Here is a 22,230-nt window from a genome sequence, read left to right on the forward strand (position 1 = left end):
TTCTCAGGAGGCAGGTAAGGTGGTCTGGTATTCCCATCTCTTTCAAAATTTTCCAGTTTTTTGTTATCCACATAGTCAAAGGCTTTGGCATAGTCAATAAAGCAGAAGTAGATGCTTTTCTGGAATTCTCTTGCTTTTTTAATGATCCAACAGATGTTGGCAATTTGATCTTTGGTTCTTCTGCCTTTTTAAATCCAACTTGAACATCTGTAAGTTCATTGTTCACATACTGTTAAAGCCTGGCTTGGAGAATTTTGAGCTTTACTCTGTTCATGTGTGAGTTGAATGCAGTTGTGCATTAGTTCTTTGGCAATGCCTTTGTTTGGGTTTGGAATAAAAACTGCAGAGCATCTGAGTCTTTTCCAATCCTGTAGCCACTTTTCCAGTCCTGTGACCACTGCTGAGTTTTCCAAATATGCTGGCATATTGAGTACAGCACTTTCACAGCGTCATCTGTTAGGATTTGAAATAGCTCAACTGGAATTTCGTCACCTCCACTAGGTTTGTTCGTAGGGGTGCTTCCTAAGGCCCATTTGACTTCACATTCCATGATGTCTGGCTCTAGGTGAATGATCACACCATCCTGGTTATCTGGGTCATGAAGACCTTTTTGGTACAGTTCTTCTGTGCATTCTTGCCACCTCTTCTTAATATCTTCTGCTTCTTTTAGATCCATACCATTTCTGTCCTTTATTGTGCCCATCTTTGCAAGATATGTTCCCTTGGTATCTCTAATTTTCTTGAAGAGATCTCTAGTCTTTCCCATTCTATTGTTTTCCTCTATTTCTTTGCATTGAACCCTGAGGAAGGCTTTCTTATCTCACCTTGCTATTCCTTGGAACTCTGCATTCAGATGGGTATATCTTTTCTCCTTTGCCTTTAGCTTCTCTTCTTTTCTGAGCTATTTGTAAGGCATCCTCAGACAACCATTTTGCCTTTTTGCATTTCTTTTTCTTGGGGATGGTCTTGATCACTGTCCCCTGTACAATTAACTTTGAGGATTAATGAAGTCACCAGCATTAAAGTATCTGCAAATTGTGAGGATTCGCTAAATGTTTCATGATTCTTATGAGATAATTCACATAATTTTATTTATTTATATAAAGTAGAGGTCAGAAAGGGCAAGAAAGCTCAGCTCCGAGAATCAAACTATAGGCACTAAGGCATCGATAATAAGCAGGGTGCTAGCCAGTTTTAGGGCTGTTTCTGGGCAAGAGGTGGGCAGGAGAGAAATGGGGGCCTGTGTGTCATCTGTATTGATCAGGGTTCTTCAGAGAAATGGAATCAATTATGTAGGGAATCAATTATATCAATCATAAATATGAGATTTATTAAGTGGAATTGGCTCCATGATTATGAAGGCTTAGAAATACAAACATCAATAGGTGGGGACCAAAGAAAGCAGATGGTTTACTTCCAGTTCAAATCCAAAAGTCTGAGAACTAGGACAGCCAATACTGTTTAACTTATATGCAGAGTACATCATGAAAATGCTGCGCTGGATGAATCACAAGCTGGAATCAAGATTGCCGGGAGAAATATCAATAACCTCAGATATGCAGATGACACCACCCTTATGGCAGAAAGTGAAGAAGAACTAAAGAGCCTCTTAATGAAAATGAAAGGAGTGAAAAAGTTGGCTCAACATTTGGAAAACTAAGATCATGGCATCCAGTCCCATCACTTCATGGCAAATAGATGGGGAAACAGTGGAAACAGTGTCAGACTTTATTTTGGGGGGCTCTAAAATCACTGCAGATGGTGACTGCAGCCATGAAATTAAAAGATGCTTGCTCCTTGGAAGGAAAGTTATGACCAACCTAGACAGCATATTCAAAAGCAGAGACGTTACTTTGCCAACAAAGGTCCATCTAGTCAAAGCCATGGTTTTTCCAGTGGTCACATATGGATGTGAGAGTTGGACTATAAAGAAAGCTGAGTGCCGAAGAATTGATGCTTTTGAACTGTGGTGTTGGAGAAGACTCTTGAGAGTCCCTTGGACTGCAAGGAGACCCAACCAGTCCATCCTAAAAGAGATCAATCCTGAGTGTTCATCAGAAAGACTGATGTTGAAGCTGAAACTCCAATATTTTGGCCATCTGATGCGAAGAGCTGACTCATTGGAAAAGACCCTGGTGCTGGGAAAGATTGAAGGCAGGAGGAGAAGGGGACAATGGATGGGATGGTTGGATGGCATCACCAACTCAATGGACATGAGTTTGGGTAAACTCTGGGAGTTGATAATGAACAGGGAGGCCTGGTGTGCTGCGGTTCATGGTGTCGCAAAGAGTCAGACCCGACTGAGCGACTGAACTGAACGGAACTGAACTGAGCAGTATCAGTGGAAAAGCTCCAGACCCAGATTTCAGTTTGAGTCCAAAGGCAGAAAAATCTGATCTTATTCAAGCAGGCAGGCTGGAGGTCTTTCCTTTTACTCCAGCTCCATTGTTGTTCTATTCCAGTCTTCAACTATTTCATGGATGAGGTCCATCCACATTAAGGAGGGGGCTTCCAGGTTGGCTCAGTGGCAGACTGCCTGCCAACACAGGAGACACAGAAGACGTGGGTGTGATCCCTGGGTGGGAAAGATCCCCTAGAGAAGGGAATGACAACCCATTCCAGGATTCTTGCCTGGAAAATCCTATGGACAGAGGAGCCTAGCAGGCTATATGGTCCATGGAGTCACAAAGAATTGGACATGAATGAGCTCACATTGCCTACCTTATGCTAAGGAGGGCAACCTTCTTTACTGTCTACCAATTAAAAGGTTAATGTCATTCAGAAACACCCATACAGACATACAGAGAACAATGTTTGGCCAAATATCTGGGCACCCCAGGGCCCAGTCAAGTTGACAATTAATTGTTGCATCATCCTGTGTGTTTCCCAAGGAGAGCAGATGTCTGCTGAACAAATGGTACCACCAATACGAGCAAGTGGGCTGGTGGAAGAGGGACAGAGTTCTATTGCCTGGTTAGGTAAAGATGGCAAAGGATACTGCAACCAGCATAATCTGTCCTTGATTCTGCCTTCCAGTCTGGATGGTTCCAACACATTAATCTTGATGTTTAACTGCTCTACATGGAGGTAAATTGTGATGAGTTGAAACTTTAGAAATAGGAGCTTATACAATCTATTTCTCACACATTTTTTGTCAGTCTTTCCTGAAATGTAAAAAGTAAAAAATCATTTATCTGTCTCTCATTGTCTATATATAGACTAAATGAACATCAATGGACTGTCCATATGTCAAAGACTTTTCTGAATTTTTTGGAGTAGTTTAGAAATTTGAATTTTCTCACTTATCTAGCTTTAATGTAAAACATATTCTTCACTTCCTTCTAGTACAGAAGCAGAAACAGAACCATTTTATTTTTTCTAGTGCCAGAATAATGTTGTCTATATGTTTTAGTTTTTATAGTATGCATCTCATGCCAATAAGTACATTTTGAAATAGATTCTGGAAATGGTTTCATTAAATATAATTAACTGAAAAAATTAAGTCCTGATATGTTAATAATATATAAATTTAATATCCTGAAATGACAGTCTTTTCATATCAAGCATAATTCAGAATTAATTTTATGTATTTAAAGAAAAAGTAGGGGGGCAAGATAGGGGTATAAGATTAAGAGATAAATTAGCAACGAGGATATATTGTGCAGCATAGGGAAATATAGCCATTATCTTGTAATAACTTTAAATGGAGTATAATCAATAAAATGTTGAATCACTATGTTGTACAAATACATCAATTAAAAATAAACTTTTTTATTTCTAACATATTTTATTTTGAAATTTCTCTACATTTAACATTGTTTTTCATGCTTAATATTATTATTGTTTGTTTCCTTGTGAGGAAAGTTTCATGATAGTTGATAATAAGGAATTTCAATATTTGAGAAAATAAATTTTAAGATAGGCAAATTAAGAAGTGAAACTAAAATTATATCAAAAGTCTTAATGTTTTTAATATTTCAAGTCTTTTAAAATTCAGATTTATATATTTTAGTGTTGGAAGACTTAAGATTAATTAAAGGCTTTATTGTTAGAACAGAACTTAGGAATGTTATGAAAATATCTCATTTTGAAATAAACCCTATATTGATGTTAAATATGTTTGTAATCATAGCATTACTTAATTGTGAAGTGTTAATCAGTTGTCAAAATTTCAGCAATTATACAGTTTTTTAGAAGTTCATAATTTTCTGTAAAGAACATAGTATCAAATATATAAATAAGCTAAGATTTGTTAGAAGAATATATACATTGTTGGAATGAAAAGTGTCACAATTTTCCCAGCATCATTTGTTGAAAAGAAGGTCCTTTTGCCATTGAATGTTCTGGAACCCTTTTCAAAAATCATTTGACTGCATATGGGAGGACTTAGTTTTGCTTTTTATGTCAATTCAGCTAAAACATTATATACAAAGTACTGAAGAAATGGGGGACGAAGGCAAAGAGATTGGTTAGAATTCTGATGCCCTAAGGTGAGAAGGTGGGACTAAGATCTTTGCAGACTGGAAAAGGAGGTTGGTAGTGAGAGGTTTTACAAAAATAATTGAAAGCTCTTGGTATCTTGCTGATGAAAGAACGGTGCAAAGTTAATTTTGTTTTTGAAGTTTTCAGCTCAGGGAATCACGAGAAGGCTAATGATTGATAAAATGAAAAGTCTAAGGGAATAAAATTAATGGGATCTCATCAATCTTACTCTCTGACTAAACAGGAGGGACCTCATTTTCTCCTTCCAACCTAAAATTTATGATGTTGATTTATACTGCTATAGACCATTACTTTGGGGAAACTATGAATTATTTTTACACCTCTTAAAGAAATAACCTGAAATGCAGTTATATTTGAAAGACAGAAAAATAAGCAAAGGGAATGCAGATTTAACAAATGTCTCAATAAATAACTGGGTCTTAAACTAGTGCTGTCTAAGGGCAAATGAACAATTTCAGAGTTTTTGTAATGCAATAGTGTTTTCAGAGTTACACAAGTATTTTTTTAAATGCAGTGGAAAGAAATGTCAGTATAGTGCTATTTAAAATTCTAAGACATATTCCAATGAACATTTCAAATTGTGTTTGATGTAGGTTGAAAATTAGCTTGATTTTTTTAATCTTTAGGAAATGATAGATTTGGGGATCAAATGGATGCTCTGGCATCAATCATTCTCCCCAGGATGAAGGTAACACTTTTGAGAGTTAACTCTTTTGCAGAGTTGGATGGGTTTTGGGAGCTCTGGTCTGATATGGCTAACATGTTGTTCAAAACTAGGTTCCCAATTCCAATCACCTGTATTCTCAAGTGAAACAGTCATGAAAAATACTGTCTTATACACTCATTCGAACCTGCAGAATCACTGTGATCTGGGGGACCTGAGGAGAGGGGGATGGAGATCGCTGTCAAAAATGGAAATGGAAAGATGATAAATTTTTTTGTAATTATTTAATTCCCCTAGATTTAAAATGGATAAAGATTACTCACTAGTGGAGAATACAAAAAAGTGATGATCTTTCCGTTTTCAGATAGTTTCATAAACCTAGGAGAAGACCTCTGAAATTGCCAATTGTGATGTTAGATACAGTGCTTTCTTACATGGCTTCATACATATTTAGATTAGCTCTGTTTTACTCTAAAATTTGGATATAATTTTTGGGCTAAATGACATAAAAGGTCCTTCTGTACCTAGTCTATGTTGTTATACACTAAGGGAAAAATGGATATCTGGAAATTTACCAGGTATCTAGCTTACATTTGGATATTTATAAACATTTGTAAGAATTATGTTATGACTTTTATGCAGGAATTCTCCAACTCATCTCAGGCATTTGAGGAAGTGAGATGCACTTCCCCCAATTGAAGGCTTTCTAGTAGAAATAATTGCAGTGTGAAGAAGATAATGAGGCTACAGCAATTGTATTTAATTTGTAATTTTAAAACCACAAATAATATTTTAGGTATATAAAATAATATTTCAGGTATTTTTCATCCATTTTTCACCCAAGAGTGAAAATTCTAAATTTTACATGGATATAATTTGTTTTTAGGTGTCACTTTATACATCAGGAAATATGTATCCTATCTATGATCTATCAATAGTTGATATTGGCAAGTCTGCTTTGTACCAAGCCCAGCTGATATTTTTATCCTAATCTTTTAGAAAGAAGCCTTATTGTTGTTACGTAATACAAGTTCAACATCATTAAAGCTTTCTGGTGGATTCTTCTTGATGAAATTAATATTTAATTCACTTTTTGATGATATATTTTGGCTTTTCTTTCAGGTCCATTTTGTTTAATTGAATACATTGTCATTTTTTCATTTATTATTGTTATTAACACTATTTAACTGGCAAATCATTTTGCCCTTCTAATCTCAATCCTTCCACATCTCCATGCATTGCTTGTGGCTGTGATAAAGGGCTGCTCATGGCCAAGTTTGGGGATTTAAAGAGCAGAAGTCTAGCTAGAACTCAAAGATTCTGTCCTTGGTGAAAGGAGGTGGGAATTGTGACTTAAAAGTAAGATCACATTTACATATAAAGACAGAACAAAGTCTGGTCTAGACTGGGAAGCCATTCCATGGACTTCAGGAGGATTTTTCAGCAGGAGCGTCCTGCGTGCTTCCACACAAATCAATTGCTAGTGCCAGAGCTTGGCTTGTTGAATTTGCTCTTTTTTTCTGGTCCCGTTGTGGCTCTCTTTGCCCATGTGCACTGCTAGTGCCTGGCATACACACTCCAGTGTCCTTGCCAAGGGTACCAACAGAGAACATGCCCCACGTTTCCAATTAGAGGCTGTTCCAGTTCTATTTAGAAGGGGCTAAGCTCGTCAAATTGACAGGAAGTTCAAAAAAATCTTGCCTTAAAAAAAAAACAATCTTGCTTGAAGCTAAATTTGCTTGGCTTTACAACTTTGCTATTATTGTTGTTGTTCAGTCACTAAGTCATGTCTGACTCTTCGTGACCCCACAGACTGCAGCACGCCAGACTTCCCTGTCCTTCACTATCTCCTGGAGTTTGCTGAAACTCATGTCTATTGAGTTGATGATGCCATCCAACCATCTCATCCTCCGTCACCCCCTTCTCCTCCTGCCCTCAATCATCAGGGTCTTTTCCAGTGAATCAGCTCTTTGCATCAGCTATGACTTATAAGGCTTCTTCAGGATACTTGCATTTATATTTTTAAATGAAATGAAAGACATAGCATTTTAATAAAATATGTCATTTTATTAGTTGTCAGTGATGTGATTTATTTAGCGTGAAGTGACCTAAATGGGATGAAAGATGCTGATGTGAGGATGAGCCATTCCTCACCACCCCGCTTCCACACACACACAACTTGTGGAGCCACCCCTGCTTTCGGTTCCTGCCATGTTCAGAGCCAGGAGGATTCTATTCCTCTGTAGCCATGTACACACACGCCAGGCAGATTCCAAAGCAATTAGTTATCCCCAGACTCTCAATTGCTCTCAGGAAGTCATTTCCTGTTCTGACTCGTCTAGGCATAAAAGCTCAGATCCAGTCTCTACTACCTGCCATGGTCTGCTCACTGGCTGTAAAAGGATTTCCAGACATGAGGCTGAATGAGAGGAGTATAGAGTTTATTAGAATCAGAGATGCTGTTAGAACAGTGGGCTGGCTCAAGAGAGAGTCAACCCCTTTCGTGGACTAATAGCCAATGGTTCTAGGCTTCCCTGGTGGCTCAGCTGGTAAGAATCCACCTGCGATGCAGGAGACCTCCATTCCATTCCTGGATCAGAAAGATCCCCTGGAGAAGGGATAGGCTACCTGCTCCAGTATTCTTGGGCTTCCCTGGTGACTCAGATGGTAAAGAATCTGCCTGCAATTCGGAAGACCTGGGTTCAATTGCTGGGTTGGAAAGATTCCCCTGGAGGAGGGCATGACAACCCACTCCATTATTCTTGCCTGGAGAATCCCATGGACAGAGGAGCTTGGCAGGCTACAGTCCACAGGGTCGCAAAGAGTCAGACACGACTGAGGGACTAAGCACAGCCAATGTTTATAACCTGAAGACAGAGAAAATCCCCACTGGAAGAGTGGCTTTAGGTGACTGGTTAGGATGCTATAGCTGCTGCTGCTAAGTCGCTTCAGTCGTGTCCGACTCTGTGTGACCCCAGAGATGGCAGCCCACCAGGCTCCCCCGTCCTTGGGATTCTCCAGGCAAGAACACTGGAGTGGGTTGCCATTTCCTTCTCCAATGCATGAAAGTGAAAAGTGAAAGTGAAGTTGCTCAGTCGTGTCCGACTCTTAGCGACCCCATGGACTGCAGCCTACCAGGCTCCTCCATCCATGGGATTTTCCAGGCAAGAGTACTGGAGTGGGGTGCCATTGCTTTCTCCGAGGATGCTATAGAACAGGTAATAAAATGAGTATTTTACCAAATATGGGGCCAGGGAACTGGCTGTTTAAGATCAGGAGACTCATGGTAACAGTTGCTATATGTGTGTGCTAAGTCGCTTCAGTTACGTCTAACTCTGTGCGACCCCTTGGACTATAGCCCGCCAGGCTCCTCTGTCCATGGGATTCTCCAGACAAGAACACTGGAGCAAGTTGCCATGCCCTTCTCCAGGGGATCTTTCTAGTCCAGGGATCGAACCTGTGTCTCTTAGTCTTCTGCATTGGCAGGTGGGTTCTTTACCACTGGCACCACCTGAGAAGCCTTTTGGGCTTGGTTAATCCCAGAAATTTTTCCCTCTGACCTTGGTACAAGGCTGTACACCTGGGACCTTGAAATAGGCCTCCACACTATCTGCCAAAATATTTACTCTAAACTCTCCTATGGTCAACCTTCCAATCTTCCTCCTGATTACTAAACAATACTCACTATGCATGTCAAAAGACATGAATGGGTACCGGGAAGGGAGCAATGAGAAGTAATGGATGAAGAGAGGAGGGCATTGGAGGTATTTTAATCACTGACAGTGCTGACAGCACAGTTGTGCCAGCAAGAAATGTCCTACTAAACCAGTTCTAGTGGAAAAAGATGGTTCAGAAGATGGATTCAGTTATTTGTGGTTTCATGTGATTTAGGACCTACTTAAGAAGCCAAATCCAGCCTCTGTGCCCCGACACTGAATTAATTCTAGGAGACAGAGTTCTGGATCACGTAGAAAAGATTAGCTTTGTTGCTTTGCTGGGTGAAGGGGGCTGCAGTGGGCTGACGTCCTCAAAACTGTGTGTCCCAACCTGGAGGTGGTAGTGAGTTGTTTTGTATTAGTGGTCCAAAGGAGGCTTGATCAGCTCGTGGACATGCTCCTGATTGGTTGGTGGTGAACTAATGTGGAGTCAGTCATCGGCCTTGTGGTTCCAATGGGTCTGGGGTCTATGTGTTTGTGGGCAGCATACTGTTAACCTCTCTCACCTGGTGGGGGTTTCAGTATCTGAAAAACAGGTCAAAGATACTGTGCTGTATGGGCTTCCCCGGTGGCTCAGCAGTAAAGAATCTACCTGCTGATGCAGGAGACTCAGGTTTGACCCCTGGGTCAGGAAGATCCCCTGGAGAAGGAAATGGCAACCCACGTCAGTATTCTCACCTGGAGAATCCTGTGGACAGAGGGGCCTGGTGGGCTACAGTCCATGGGATGGCAAAGAGCTATGGACTAACTAACAGCACCGTGATGTGTATCCCTTGAGGGGAAACCAGGACTCTGGGCCAGGCCTGCACTACTGTGCATTACCTCTGCGTCTCCCCCATCGCCTACTTTGCAGTTATCTGGACTTGGTCGTTACAACTCAGGGAGGGTCCTGGAGGCTAAATGAAGACTGTTTCCGGTAATCCAGAAATGGGGGACACAGGAAGCCTTTTGTGCCCAGGAGCCCCACAGGGTCTGGCTTGATTCCATGATCATCTACTTACTGGATGAGTGAATGAGGGAATTCTGAGAGAAACTGTTGGCAGGGGAGTGGTTTGCCAATAATCAATCAAGAGCTTTCCTGGTTTCCCTTGGACAGAAAATTTAATACGTTCTATAATATCTGATTCAAATACCAAACTCTGGTTTTGGACAAGCTAGTTTATTTCTTTTAATTGTCTTTGTTATTCTTTTAACCTTCTGATGATTTCTTCTTCTCTTCTTTCCTCAAGGTTTGTCTCTATTCTATAGAGAAATGCATATTTTCTGCCTGGAATATTACTATTGCCTTGTGACTATCAAAAACAAACATTGCAAAAGCCTACTTCATGTGAACACAAGCAAAATCCAGCATCTGTGCATTCATTTTATAAGGAAGAATATATTCTCTCAGTATATTTAAAATTAAGAATATGAGCATCATGAGGACACAGAAAATATTTACAGATAAATAAATAAGGAAGTAATACATCTATAAAAACCATGCAAATATCAATAATATTTTACAGGACTTGCAAACTTCCTTCCAAAAATTCTTGTATGTTTTTATTTCTAAAATTCATATATGCATAAATTTTATGTTAATCTAGAAAGAAGAAATCATGATATGTAAACTCTGCACTGCGGGCTACAGTCCATGGGGTCACAAATAGTGGGACACAACTGAGTGACTAACACTTTGACATTCATATTCACGTTTCCCTTATGAAGGCAAACTCATAGTGAAGCCACTGTTGTCATAGATAACAGTAAACCTTTAGAAGAGGCTTAAATGCATATTACACTGTGCGTTTTATACTGGGTTGATGTTGCTTCTGGAGAAAAGAGAAATCCGATTATTAGAACACTATACACTATGATGATGCAAGCTATCTTAGTACTGTGCTGCCGAGTGTTTTTGCAGTCAGTTTTTAAAATGGCATCCTAAATTCAGTGAACCGATTTCCAAAACCACAAACAGTACTTTTCAATCTTGAGTAGGAAACAAAGCTGAACACCGATGGGCTGCAGGCAGGTGAAAAAGACAGGAAAGTGCTTATTGACGTGGGCAGTTAGTTTCGAGGCAAAGGCTGATTTAATAAAGATACAGACATTACAGATTTTCAAAAGTAAGTAGAGATGAGAGGTGGAGACATTATGGAGCTCATGACATAATTCAGGCTGTGTGAGATGGTGAAAATTTGACGAAAATACCAATTAGCTTTCTCTGGTTGAGCTGTGCACTGCAAACATATTACAGTATCAAAGTTGATTTCTGTAATCAGGGGGTTTTACATGGCCATGTCAAGCAATTACATTTTCCCATAAATGTTCTTCTAGAAACACTGCTGTGCTCTATGGTATAATGGCTCACTTGTACTTTTAAAAGCCTAAACCAACAACATCTTGATGTTAGTTAAGAAAAATATGCTTCCGAACTATTCAGTGATTTGTGCAAAGTTTTAGGTTTAGCCTTTGGGTCAGAACTAGTTTATTTTTCTAAAGTTGTCGAAGCTCTATTTTTTTTTTTTCATTTGTAAAATGAAGATGCTTCTGATTTTGATTTAGTCATAATTTAGTCAGATAAACAATAGTTTACTGAAAGTCCAACTACTAGCTGGGGCTTCCCTGGTGGCTCAGATGGTAAAGAATCTCTAACAACAATGCTGTAATATTGCTAACATTGTGGAAATTTCCTTGGTATGTAAAATAATGAATTGCACAGTCCTGAATTTAATAACTTGCCATAAGAAGTTTTGTTTGGATTAGACATTTCCCCATAATTCAAAGATGGAGTTGGTTAAGGCAGAAGTTCTGAAATATTTTGGTCTCAAAAGGCTTATCTTTTAACAAATACTGAAGACCTCAAAGTGCTTCAGCTTATAAGCTATATCATTCAGTATTTGTCATATTAGACATTTAAACTCATGAAATTTTAAATAACTATTAATTCATAGAAAAATCACACTGAAAACCAATTACGTGTTAACATAAAAGCATATTTTAAAACATTGATTAATATTAACATATCCATTAATGAATATTAAAATAATAATAATTAGGGGGATTACATTGTTTCACAATTTTGTCTGGCTTAATAGGACATAGCTAGATTTCTCAGATCTGCTTCTGTATTACAAATTTCTAATGTGCTCTTATGATGGAAGTATATGAAGAAAATTCAGCCTCACAGAGAAATGTAGAGGGAAAAGGGAAGAGTGTTTCACAGCCTTTTCACATGGATACTAGCCCAAACTTCATAAAGTGATAGTTTCTCAAAGCTTAGTTGCAATGGGGAATGGGAAACTGTGTCAGTGTTCATATTCTGTTTCATTAACATCTGTTAATGTATTTTCCTCTTCAAATGCCTCTTTTACCCATGCATAATTATTTAACACCAAAATCACTAAATAATGGTTATTGGATCACTGTTAAGCAGATCTTCCAAATATGAACATATTTCATTACTCAATATCGAAAGTCACACTTTTCACATAAACAACAGTCACACTGAAAAATTACTTCGGTACTGAGGATCTATCAAATACACACTGATGGATATGTTTCAGTTCGCTTGAATTTCTTCGTTGGCAGCAAATATTTTCAGTTTGTTTTCCTTGAAAAGTCAGCATATTTACTCTGTTCTTTCTGCAGAAAAGATATGTAATCAAAATTTTACATTTTGAAAAATTAGTAATTTTGAATGCCTCATCAAGGAGATTCTAAAGCAAGAGGCTTTTGTACCGCCAGGAATGCACGGGCATGAATTATGTAACGGAACCTAACAGCTAAGGTTTGGTGCCATTGTCCTGATTCAGCAGTTTTATTCACTTATTACTTTTTGCACCATCAGTGCAACTGTCAACACAGATGTTTCAGTGGAAGTCCTAAGATTTAGAAGCTATCCAACAATTTGAATATTTCAATACTACTTGTGTTTGTTGCCAAGCGTTCATATAAACGAAGATCTATGATGACTTTGAGAAAAATAAGCAAGCTCAGCCATGTCTATACATCTGTCTATCTGTTAGAAAAAAGTAAGGTTCCGTAGAAAAAATGTTAACTGTCTTCTTGTTTAAAGCTAAAATTTTACATCTGCAAGTTTCTGTATAGTTGGAAAGCGGCAGTGTCTTGGGTTTTGTTGCTTTTTAAAAAAATACTCTTCAGCCAGTAGACATTCAACAGTGTCAGCTGACGAAAGCATTGCTTGATTAGTTTTTCTGGTCTGTGTGTGCTTCTCTAGGTCAACACAATAACTTGCTTTGTAAGATATTTCAGTGACTGTTATTTTTAGTTTGAAAAGTGAAATGAATTTTTGCTTTTTTGGTTTTGCAATATTATTTTTTGTTTATTCAAAATTTTCCCAAATAAAAAGTAATATGTAATAACTATGCAATTATATAATATTATCTCATATACAATTATTAACATACATTATTTCACCATAAAATTAAAATATGTGTATTTTACTATATTTAAAGAGGCATTGTAGACTTTTGTAAAATTAGGAAACTTGCTTTCTTAACCTAAGTGCATGTTTTAACACCTAACGATGCTGAAAAAGAAATTGAAATAACAGAGTTCTCTGACTCATGGAAGTGAAAGATCTCCTTCAAAGAAAATGAACTAAACTCTAAATAAGAAATGAAAGTATAATGAAATCTGTACTTCCCCAGGCTTCATAGATGTTAAAATTTAACTGACTGTGTGTTATGCAACAGGACATTTTTGAATGGTATTACTGCATTAGTTCAATTGTGGCATAATTTTGAGGTCAATCACTAAAGAAAAAGAACTGAATTTTTCAACTGTAAATGTGATGAACTCTTTAAAATTGAAAAATTATCTGTTACAGCTTTCAAACTAGAAATGCAAAAGACAACAAAGCATCTTAAAAGGTAAGTTCTCACACTGGTTGGAGAAGCAGACACAATACTCTCTCTAAAAGAGAATTTTAGCTTTTAAAGAGCGTATTATGTTTATGTTTAAAATATTCAAGACTTCCCAAACTATTAACTGTCTCAAAATAATGCTGCAATCAAACTGTCACAATAAAACTACTATAAAATATATTTCTCCTAAATCACAATAGGGCAAATTATTAACATCAATAAAGCTGAAGGAAAGATAGTTTTTTTTTTCCCCATCTTTTCATTTCTTATGTAAAGCTTTTTCATTTTATTTGGAGTACATTTCTCCTTTCCATAAATAAGAAACCTCTTTGAAATATGAGTTTCATTCTTTTCTCAAACTTTAGATGCAGACATTGTAATGGTGATGGAGGAAGTGAGTTTTAGTCTCCTCCATCTCTGACAAAATGTCCATCCTTCACAGTAAGAAAAATATATTATAAATACATTTGTTTCATTTCAGAGGAAATACTGTTAAATTTCATAATGCTTATACTTTATCTATCTATCTATATATATGTGTGTATGTGTTTGTGTATTTATAAAATAGGACAGGAAAAACGTACTAATTCTAGCTGTGCTTCCGTGTGGACTCAAGACAAAGTTCAAGATTTCTAAATTAGAATGTATTGGACAAAAATGGAGTTATAGAGATTATGGCAGGGGAAATTAAAGATAACAGGTCAGTGCCCTATTAAATCATTGAGAATAAAGTGGGCTCATCTCTGAAACTGTATGTCATCTCTACCCTAAACTCACTGCCTGAGACTGCTCTTGAAAACATGAGCGAATGCTTCTTTAACCACACTTGTGATGTTATCACGTGTCATGTAGGATCTGAAAAACTCTGCCCTACATTCTTGAGAAATGAGGATAGCAAAAGACAACATTTTAGTAGGACTGTGAAACAGGTTAGCCATTGGATATCATGAAAGAGTCTCCTGAACCCTAGAGGCCCCTGACCATAACTTGAACAGTGTTGGGTTAGGAGAATAATTTGTGATAATAACAACAAAATCCTAAAACCTCAGTAATTTCAGTAATTGAAATTTACTTCTTGCTCATGTAGCCTCATCAGGAAAAGGCTGTGCTCCACTTCCATTTCGGAACTGGAGCTGGAGTTCTACATCTTCGAGGTCTGCATTCTGATGTTGACCCCGGGAGAGAGAAAGGGAGTGGATAATGTTTTCAAGAAATACTTGTGAGTTCAGCCTTCAAGTAAACATTACTGTTTTGCCCATATTTCACTGGACATGGTACCCAGAGTTGCAAGGAAGCCTGGAAACATAGTCAGCTGTGTGCCCAGGAAGAAAAAAGATGTGGTTCATTAAATAGGAGGTCAGTCTTAAATACAACACCTAAGTACACTTAAATACAACATTAATGATTTCCTATAAGTGCCTCTGGATTGGAAAAGTGTTGATATAAAGCATTGCAAATCAGTCAACAATATAAGATAATCAAGTTATATCAGTTCATATAACTCATACAAGTTATACATATAACTTGATTATCTTGTATTGTTGACTGATGTGCAATTATTTTTATACACAAACACTAAGACATATGTTATATTCAGTAACATTTATTGTGTACCTATTATGTCCAAGCAGTGTCTTGGGTCATGGATAAAGGGAGGAAGAATACATATTGGTGTACTTTTTTATAGTCTAGTGGGAGTAGGTGGTCAATAAAAAGATAATAAATATGAAATAATAATGAGTTTTTATATTTAAAAAATGAACAAAAGAAAGTGGGAGTCAATGCTGCCTTAGAGGGGGTCATTCAGAAAGGTCTTTCCTCAAAGATATTTGAGCCAAGAACTGAAGAATAAGAAAGATTCATGGGTGCAAGAGCCCTTCGGGAGAGAGATTGCAGACCTAGAAAAGAGCAAGTTCAAAGTGCTGAGCATGAGAACAGCCTAGGGTGCTGGAGAAACAGAAAGCGTCCATGTGTTTTGAGAGGAGAGTGTGAGGTTAGCAGCCTGGGGTGTGCTGGGCAGGTGGTCTGGGAAAAGAACAACCAGGATGTTGTGTTCCATTACAGAGAGTTGTGGCTTTAACCTTAGGGCAGTGGGAAGCCAGGTGTGTATCATGATTTGATTTGTGTTTTTAAAAGTTGATTCAGATTGTTTAGTGGGGCATAGACTTGGGGAGCTCTAAGTCCAAGGTCACTGTGCTTCTGCATAATAATTTATGTCATTGCCCTGGACAACCTGAAGCAATAAATCAATCTCAATATCCTTAAATTCGGTGTTGGCTGTTTTTACAAATCACTGTGTTGTTTATTTTTTCTTTGTTTCTGCAGCTCACAGGGGCCATGTATTAATGTGCTGGTCATATTACTGGTGTCTAATTCACAAATGATTATTTTCCCCAAAGAATTTTTTTTAAGCAATCAGTGCTCTCACCATTAATACAATGACAAAAATACATTTTTTCAATTCTCAGAACTGGAATTTCTCTCAACGTTGTCTGGCATGAGTTATAAAAATGACAAATGTTAGCCTTCAAACTAGAGAATAGAATACCAACTACATTCTCACAGGAATCACAGGAACAGCTCTGCAAGGTTGAAACATTCTCATCAAAAAGGAGATAGTGAGTAGCACTAATGACCATTGTTAAGTATTATGCAAAATAGTAAAAAAGAATGTAATGAATAATAAAGAGTCCAGATAACTGAGGATGAGATGGTTATAGCGCATCACCGACTCAACAGACATGAGTTTGAGCAAGCTGTGGGAGATAGTGAAGGACAGGGGAACTGGGCAAGCTGCAGTACATGGCGTCTCAAAGAATCGGACACAACCGAACAACAACAAAAATAACTGAAGTAGGCAAGCTTAATGGCTGGAGCTTTTCAGTACCAATAAAACTGCTAAATGATGACAGGCAGTTTGCATAATTCTCTACAAAATAATTCTTTTCTTGTATACAGTAGGTATTAACATACGCATTTCTTGAAAAAATGATCAAATACCCATTGACTTAGATGAAGGGAAAAAAGTCTCTGCTAGGAGGAGACCGATCCAAATAAACTCTTTGTCCTCATTTCTGTTTCTTTAATGGAAATTCCATACAGGTATTTCTGTTTTCTTTTCTAAAAAGGTAAAAGAACTGTTTTCAAAATACTTATGCAAAATAATTTCTTTGTTGATTCTAAATGTATTGTTATTCTAACAGTGTCCTGCAATAAAGTGAGTCTAAGAAGAGGACAGAGGACGCGTCTAAATTGTAGGGGGAACAATCCTACAGTCCTTTCAGCTTCAACAGATCAGTGCAATTTACTAGTTAAAAAACCCACAAAAAATTAAATATTTCCTTTACTTTGTAGAACTAGTGACATCAGTCTGCAGTTATGGGCTCGTGCGTTCACATACAGAGATGCACTAAGAGGCATTCTCAGATACACACGGACATACACGCACACATGGTCTTAATATCCAGACCTAATTCTATCCAGAAAGAGTGCTAGCCTTCAATACTTCAGCCCCAGACCATTATTAAGTGGTGTCTTACAAAACATTTCTAACTTCGTACGACTTTTGATTTATCACTAATACCATAGTAGCAAAGACAAATTAAATTTCACAATCATCTTTTAAATTGAATACCATGTGTCTCCAAGATAAATCATAGCCTTTGATGCCTTTGCCCATAAATAAGAGAAAATCAATTCAAAGTAACCGAGACTATAGGGACGTGTATTGTTTCAAAAAGCAAGAAGCTCAGAGAGTTGCAAGTCCAGACAAAGTGAATACAATGCCCAGTGATATCCTTAAGGACTCACAGTTCTCCATGGTTCCATTCTGCTCATCATTTGTTGCAGTTGTTTAGTCACTAAGTCGTTTCCGACTCTTTTGTGACCCCATAGACTATAGCCCGCCCGACTCCTCTGTCCATGGAATTCTCCAGTCAAGAATACTGGAGTAGGTTGCTGTTTCCTTCTCCAGAGGATCTTCCTGACCCAGGGATCTAACCCTCATCTCTTGCAATGCAGGCAGATTTTTTTTTTTTTTTTTTTACCACTAAGACACCTGGGAAGTCTCTGCTTATCAAAAGATTCAGCATTTTCTTTCTTTAGCCTCTGCCAACATCATAAGTTGCCCACCACACATGATCCCAAAGGGGCCAACACCAACATGCCGACAACCTGAGCTGGGAAAACTGTACGCCTTGTCTCTATATATTATCAAGTGAAACGTTCTCAGAAGCCCTCCAATAGGTTCAGTGGTATGTTATCCTGGCTGCATACTCACTTCGGAATCAATTCCAGGAGATGGAAACGAGACTACCACTTTTGGTTTATAACAATTAAGATGCTGCAGAGGCTCATGGTAAATCAGGCTTCCCTGAAAGCACATATGGGGCTTCCCAGGTGGGAAAGAGTCCACCTGCCATGGCAGGAGACTCAAGTTCAATACCTGGGTCAGGATGATCCCCTGGAGAAGGCAATGGTACCCCACTTCAGTATGCTTACCTGGAGAATCCCATGGAAAAAGGAGCCTGGGGGGCTGCAGTCCATGGGGTCACAAAGAGTCAAATACAACTGGGTGACTGAGCAGGAAAACACCTAAATGAGCAGAGAAGGACAGACCCCTGGACTGGGGGAGACTGAGAAGACTGGGAAGGGACTGGATGTTGAGTAGACAGAATCCTGAGGAGCTCTTTGAAAACTAGCATGGGATGAAGAGTTGGGGAAGAAGATTTGAGGAAAACAGGATGGGGAATTCCCTGGTGGTCCAGTGGTTAGGAATCCTCACTTTTACTTCTGAGGGTCTGGGTTCAATCCCCGGTCAGAGAAGTAAGATCTCACAGGGTGCACAGCCCAGCCAAAACACCACCACCAAAGGAGCAGTGTAGTGCAGTCGGCGGAGGAGAGGGACTTTATGGTTTATGGTGTTCCACTTTCAATTCTGTTTCAACAATTTAAAGACTCTTTGAAATCACACAAAATAATTGTATCTAGAATAGGTGGACGTTTACCCAAATCTTGACTTACCTATGGATTTTGTTGTTGGTTAGTCGCTCAGTGGTGTCAGACTCTTTTGTGACCCCCATGCACTGTAGCCTGCCAGGCTCCTCTGTCCATGGGGATTCTCCAGACAAGAATACTGGAGTGGGTTTCATTTCCTCCTCCAGGGGATCATCCAACCTAGGGCTCGAACCCATGTCTCCTGCCTCTCCTGCATTGGCAGGCGGATTCTTTACCACTGCACCACTGGGAGGCCCCAACTATGGATTCATTTTACAAAAAAAAAAAAAAACAAAAAACCTGTTGTCTGATTATAAAGACAATGAGTAAGATTTTTACTTGATTATTAGATGAAGGAATGACATTGGAAGGTTTTTTAAAGTGGCTCTTTGATAAAAATCCTGTAGTAATAATATTATATAAATTAACATTATAGTCTTAACATTATTATATGGTTTTTATTTAACCATTTAATTTTCCTTAATAGGTTTATAAGGGAGATTCCTGAATGATTCAATGATATCTTACTCAGTATCATTGTAAGTCATAAATACAGAATAAGACTAATTGTCTTTTTCTCAATTTTTAAGATCCTGACTTTAAGGACCTTGGAGTTTTGAAACCATTACCAGGTTGGTAAAACAGATATTTAATGCTGTTCAGAGACCTTTGTTTTCTGCTGTGATCTATACTTTTGGTTTATTACTCAAGTTCCATTTTTGTATGTTTGTCTGGCATCTCGTTATTTAGTGTGTGAGTTTGAGATGGGCGGCCCTGAAGGCATTGTGGAGTCTATACAAATTATGAAGGAAGGCAAAGCTTCTGCTAGCGAGGCTGTTGATTGCAAGTGGTACATCCGAGCACCCCCGCGATCCAAGGTCAGTCTCAAGGTGAAATGCAGGTTTGACAGACAACTTGAAAAGTGTCTCCAGCATTGCATTGCTTTGAACCAACCAGACATGCTAGTATATTTCTGAATGCAATCATAAGCAATCATTTTATTTTTGTTTTGAAATGTAGCGTGTCTTCCTCTGTTTAATGTAACTTTCAGGGTCACAATCATATGGAAAGAATGCTGAAGAGATCCTTGAATAATCTGGACAAGAGACTCTAGGGTAAATCTACCTCTAAAAAATGGATTGAAACGTTGTAAGCAAGCTATGGATTAATTAACTTATGCCCTTATTGTCAGTATCTGCAGTTTGCTTGCTTTTTAACTTAAACTCTATGAAAGAAATTGTCCAGGGCTCACAAAGTCATGTATTTCTGGTGTGTAGCATTGTCGTCCAGATTCAGACTCAGATCTCTGTTTTGGAAACACTTGTTTAGGACAACTCTATTCATGCTATTATGGATGTGTCTTAAGAAATACTGGGATGAGAATTTTGTACCAGTAGCAATCACTGGTTTAGTGTGTTGATTATTTGCTTATTCTCCCTTTATTGTCATCCTTTAGAAGTAGAATATAGTTACAATAAGGCTTTACTGATTTGTTAGATTTAGAGTTGCTGGTTTATTGAAGTTGAACAGTTTGTCATTTAATTAATTGGCCTAGTATGTATATAAACTCTCAAGCACTATGGTGAAGAAATGAAAAATTATGCTGTCATATCTCCAGTTTAATTTTTAGACAACTATGTATCAAAATAATCCATGAAATAAGATCATTGAGGTATTTATAAGGTGTAGTAGAGTGAAGGAGAAGACCACTTGCCCCTGGTGAGGGGAATCAAAGGTAGGATCAAGTTGCATTGCAAGGCATCTTCTGAGTTTTGATGAGGAATGATGCTCTTAGGTAGACAGGGTGGGACTTGCCTTGATAGGTAGAGTAAATAGCTTCCCTAAGGTCATGGGATCATAAGAGATCCCCACTCTCGGGGATTAACTGCATGTGACCACGTGAAAGCAGAATTCCGGAGGTGAATCGTTAAGCTGAAGGATTCTGTTAGTGCCCTTCAAGAGCCCAGATTCATCCTGAGAGCCTTAGTGATGCATGTGCGTATGTGTGTGCCAAGTCCCTTTAGTCATGTCCGACTCTGAGACCTCACGGACCATAGCCCGCCAGGCTCCTCCATCCATGGGATTCTCCAGTCAAGAATACTGGAGTGGCTTGCCATGCCCTCCTCTTCGTGATACATACAAGACTGTGAAACAGCAAAGTGATGTGGTCAGATGTTTCAAAAAAACAGATCTTCCTTGTCTAGAAAGGACAGAGTTGTCACCCCAGGCTAGATATGAAAGAATTTGTGGCTAGATATTCCAAGTGAGGGAAAAATAAGACTCATCTCCATGTGAGTTGGAGGAATATTTCAGGAAATATTTCAGGAAATATTTTTATCTTTCTTCTCTTGATTTCCTATGCATATGTCTTTGGGGTTTGCATATAATTTGGAAGTGTGGCATATTTTTCCCAAACTTCTGGTGATGGAGATTCAGACCATAGTCCACTTTCCAGCTTTACCACTACAGGTCTCTCTGCATCAGAACAATTCTTTTAAAAGGTTAATTAACTTTGTTAAAATTATGATTTATGGCCAAAGACATAGTAATATTTCCATTAGAAAAATCCAAGGCTACTGGGGACATAAAACCCAACCTACTACAAAGATTATGTGAGAGTTCAATTGCAGTTTATTATGTTCTTACTTAATTCGTGGATTCACGTGTGCTATTCATTTTCCTTCAACTCTATGAGTGAAAGCTATTTTAGATTTTTTTTTCAACAGGAAGTATCTGAGCCCCACCTCATGGTCATAACTGGCATCATTGTCACCGCAGTGTCAAAGAGAGGGTGTCAGTGAAAGCGCACACACCGTTTCCTTCCAGCTGGTAAATAGACCATCTTTTGTAAAATCCCAGAACAATGCCAGGTGTACCTGCCTGCTACAGAATCTGGCATTCTGTGACCCAAAGGGGAAGCCGCCTGCAGAGCTGGACAAAGATGGCTCTATTGTGACAGGCCTTCTCTGTTAAATTAAAGGTTAGGGGATAGGAAGTGGCTTTGAATAACTGTCGAAAAAAGCAAGAAGTGGAGATGACGCTTTACTTGGGGTTTCTATTTATATGGAGGTCCTAGCAGCCTAGGAGAACAGACTATCAAAGCACAAGTTAAGCTTGAAATGGCTCCTGTGAATATGTGAATGATAACTGGTGACTGCAGCATATTACACAATGAAAGTGCTAAATAGCTTACTGGGGTTCCATTAAAATTTACGTCAAGTGTATGTCGCTTCTCAGCCCTTTCATAAATAGAAAATACACTATCTGATACCGCCTTTGTTTGAGAATTATAATACAGATGATTGCCTTTAATTAGAATGTGATTAACCCAGATTTCTTAGAAATTGGAATACCAGAGCCAGAAAGAAAGTTGGAAATCCATTACTGATAAGTGTGTTTAACAGATGAATAAGCAGAGTCAGGATAGTGAAGTTGGTTAACAATGAGATGTTGAAATATGTATCTGTAAGCAACTCTTTCAGAG

The 22,230-nt window shown here is 38.4% G+C and overlaps 1 protein-coding gene across 7 annotated transcripts in view; it reads left to right on the forward strand.

Moving 5' to 3' along the window:
- NETO1 (neuropilin and tolloid like 1) overlaps window positions 1-22,230 on the forward strand; it is a 117,708-nt gene that overhangs the window by 37,827 nt on the left and 57,651 nt on the right. For 5 of the 7 annotated variants that reach the window (XR_009492665.1, XM_059880856.1, XM_059880855.1 and 2 more), the window contains exons 5-6: window positions 19,337-19,378; window positions 19,458-19,624. The exons of 1 other annotated variant lie outside the window; for it this stretch is intronic. Coding sequence is in view for 5 of the 6 variants with exons in the window: in XM_059880856.1 (XP_059736839.1) it covers window positions 19,337-19,378; window positions 19,458-19,624 (209 nt within the window). In the remaining variant the exon portion in view is untranslated. The remainder of the gene's footprint in view (window positions 1-19,336; window positions 19,379-19,457; window positions 19,625-22,230) is intronic. One more of the 7 variants, NM_001192694.1, reaches the window with a different exon arrangement.

This window comes from Bos taurus, chromosome 24 (assembly GCF_002263795.3).
Source record: "Bos taurus isolate L1 Dominette 01449 registration number 42190680 breed Hereford chromosome 24, ARS-UCD2.0, whole genome shotgun sequence".
Classification (NCBI taxonomy): domain Eukaryota; kingdom Metazoa; phylum Chordata; class Mammalia; order Artiodactyla; family Bovidae; genus Bos; species Bos taurus.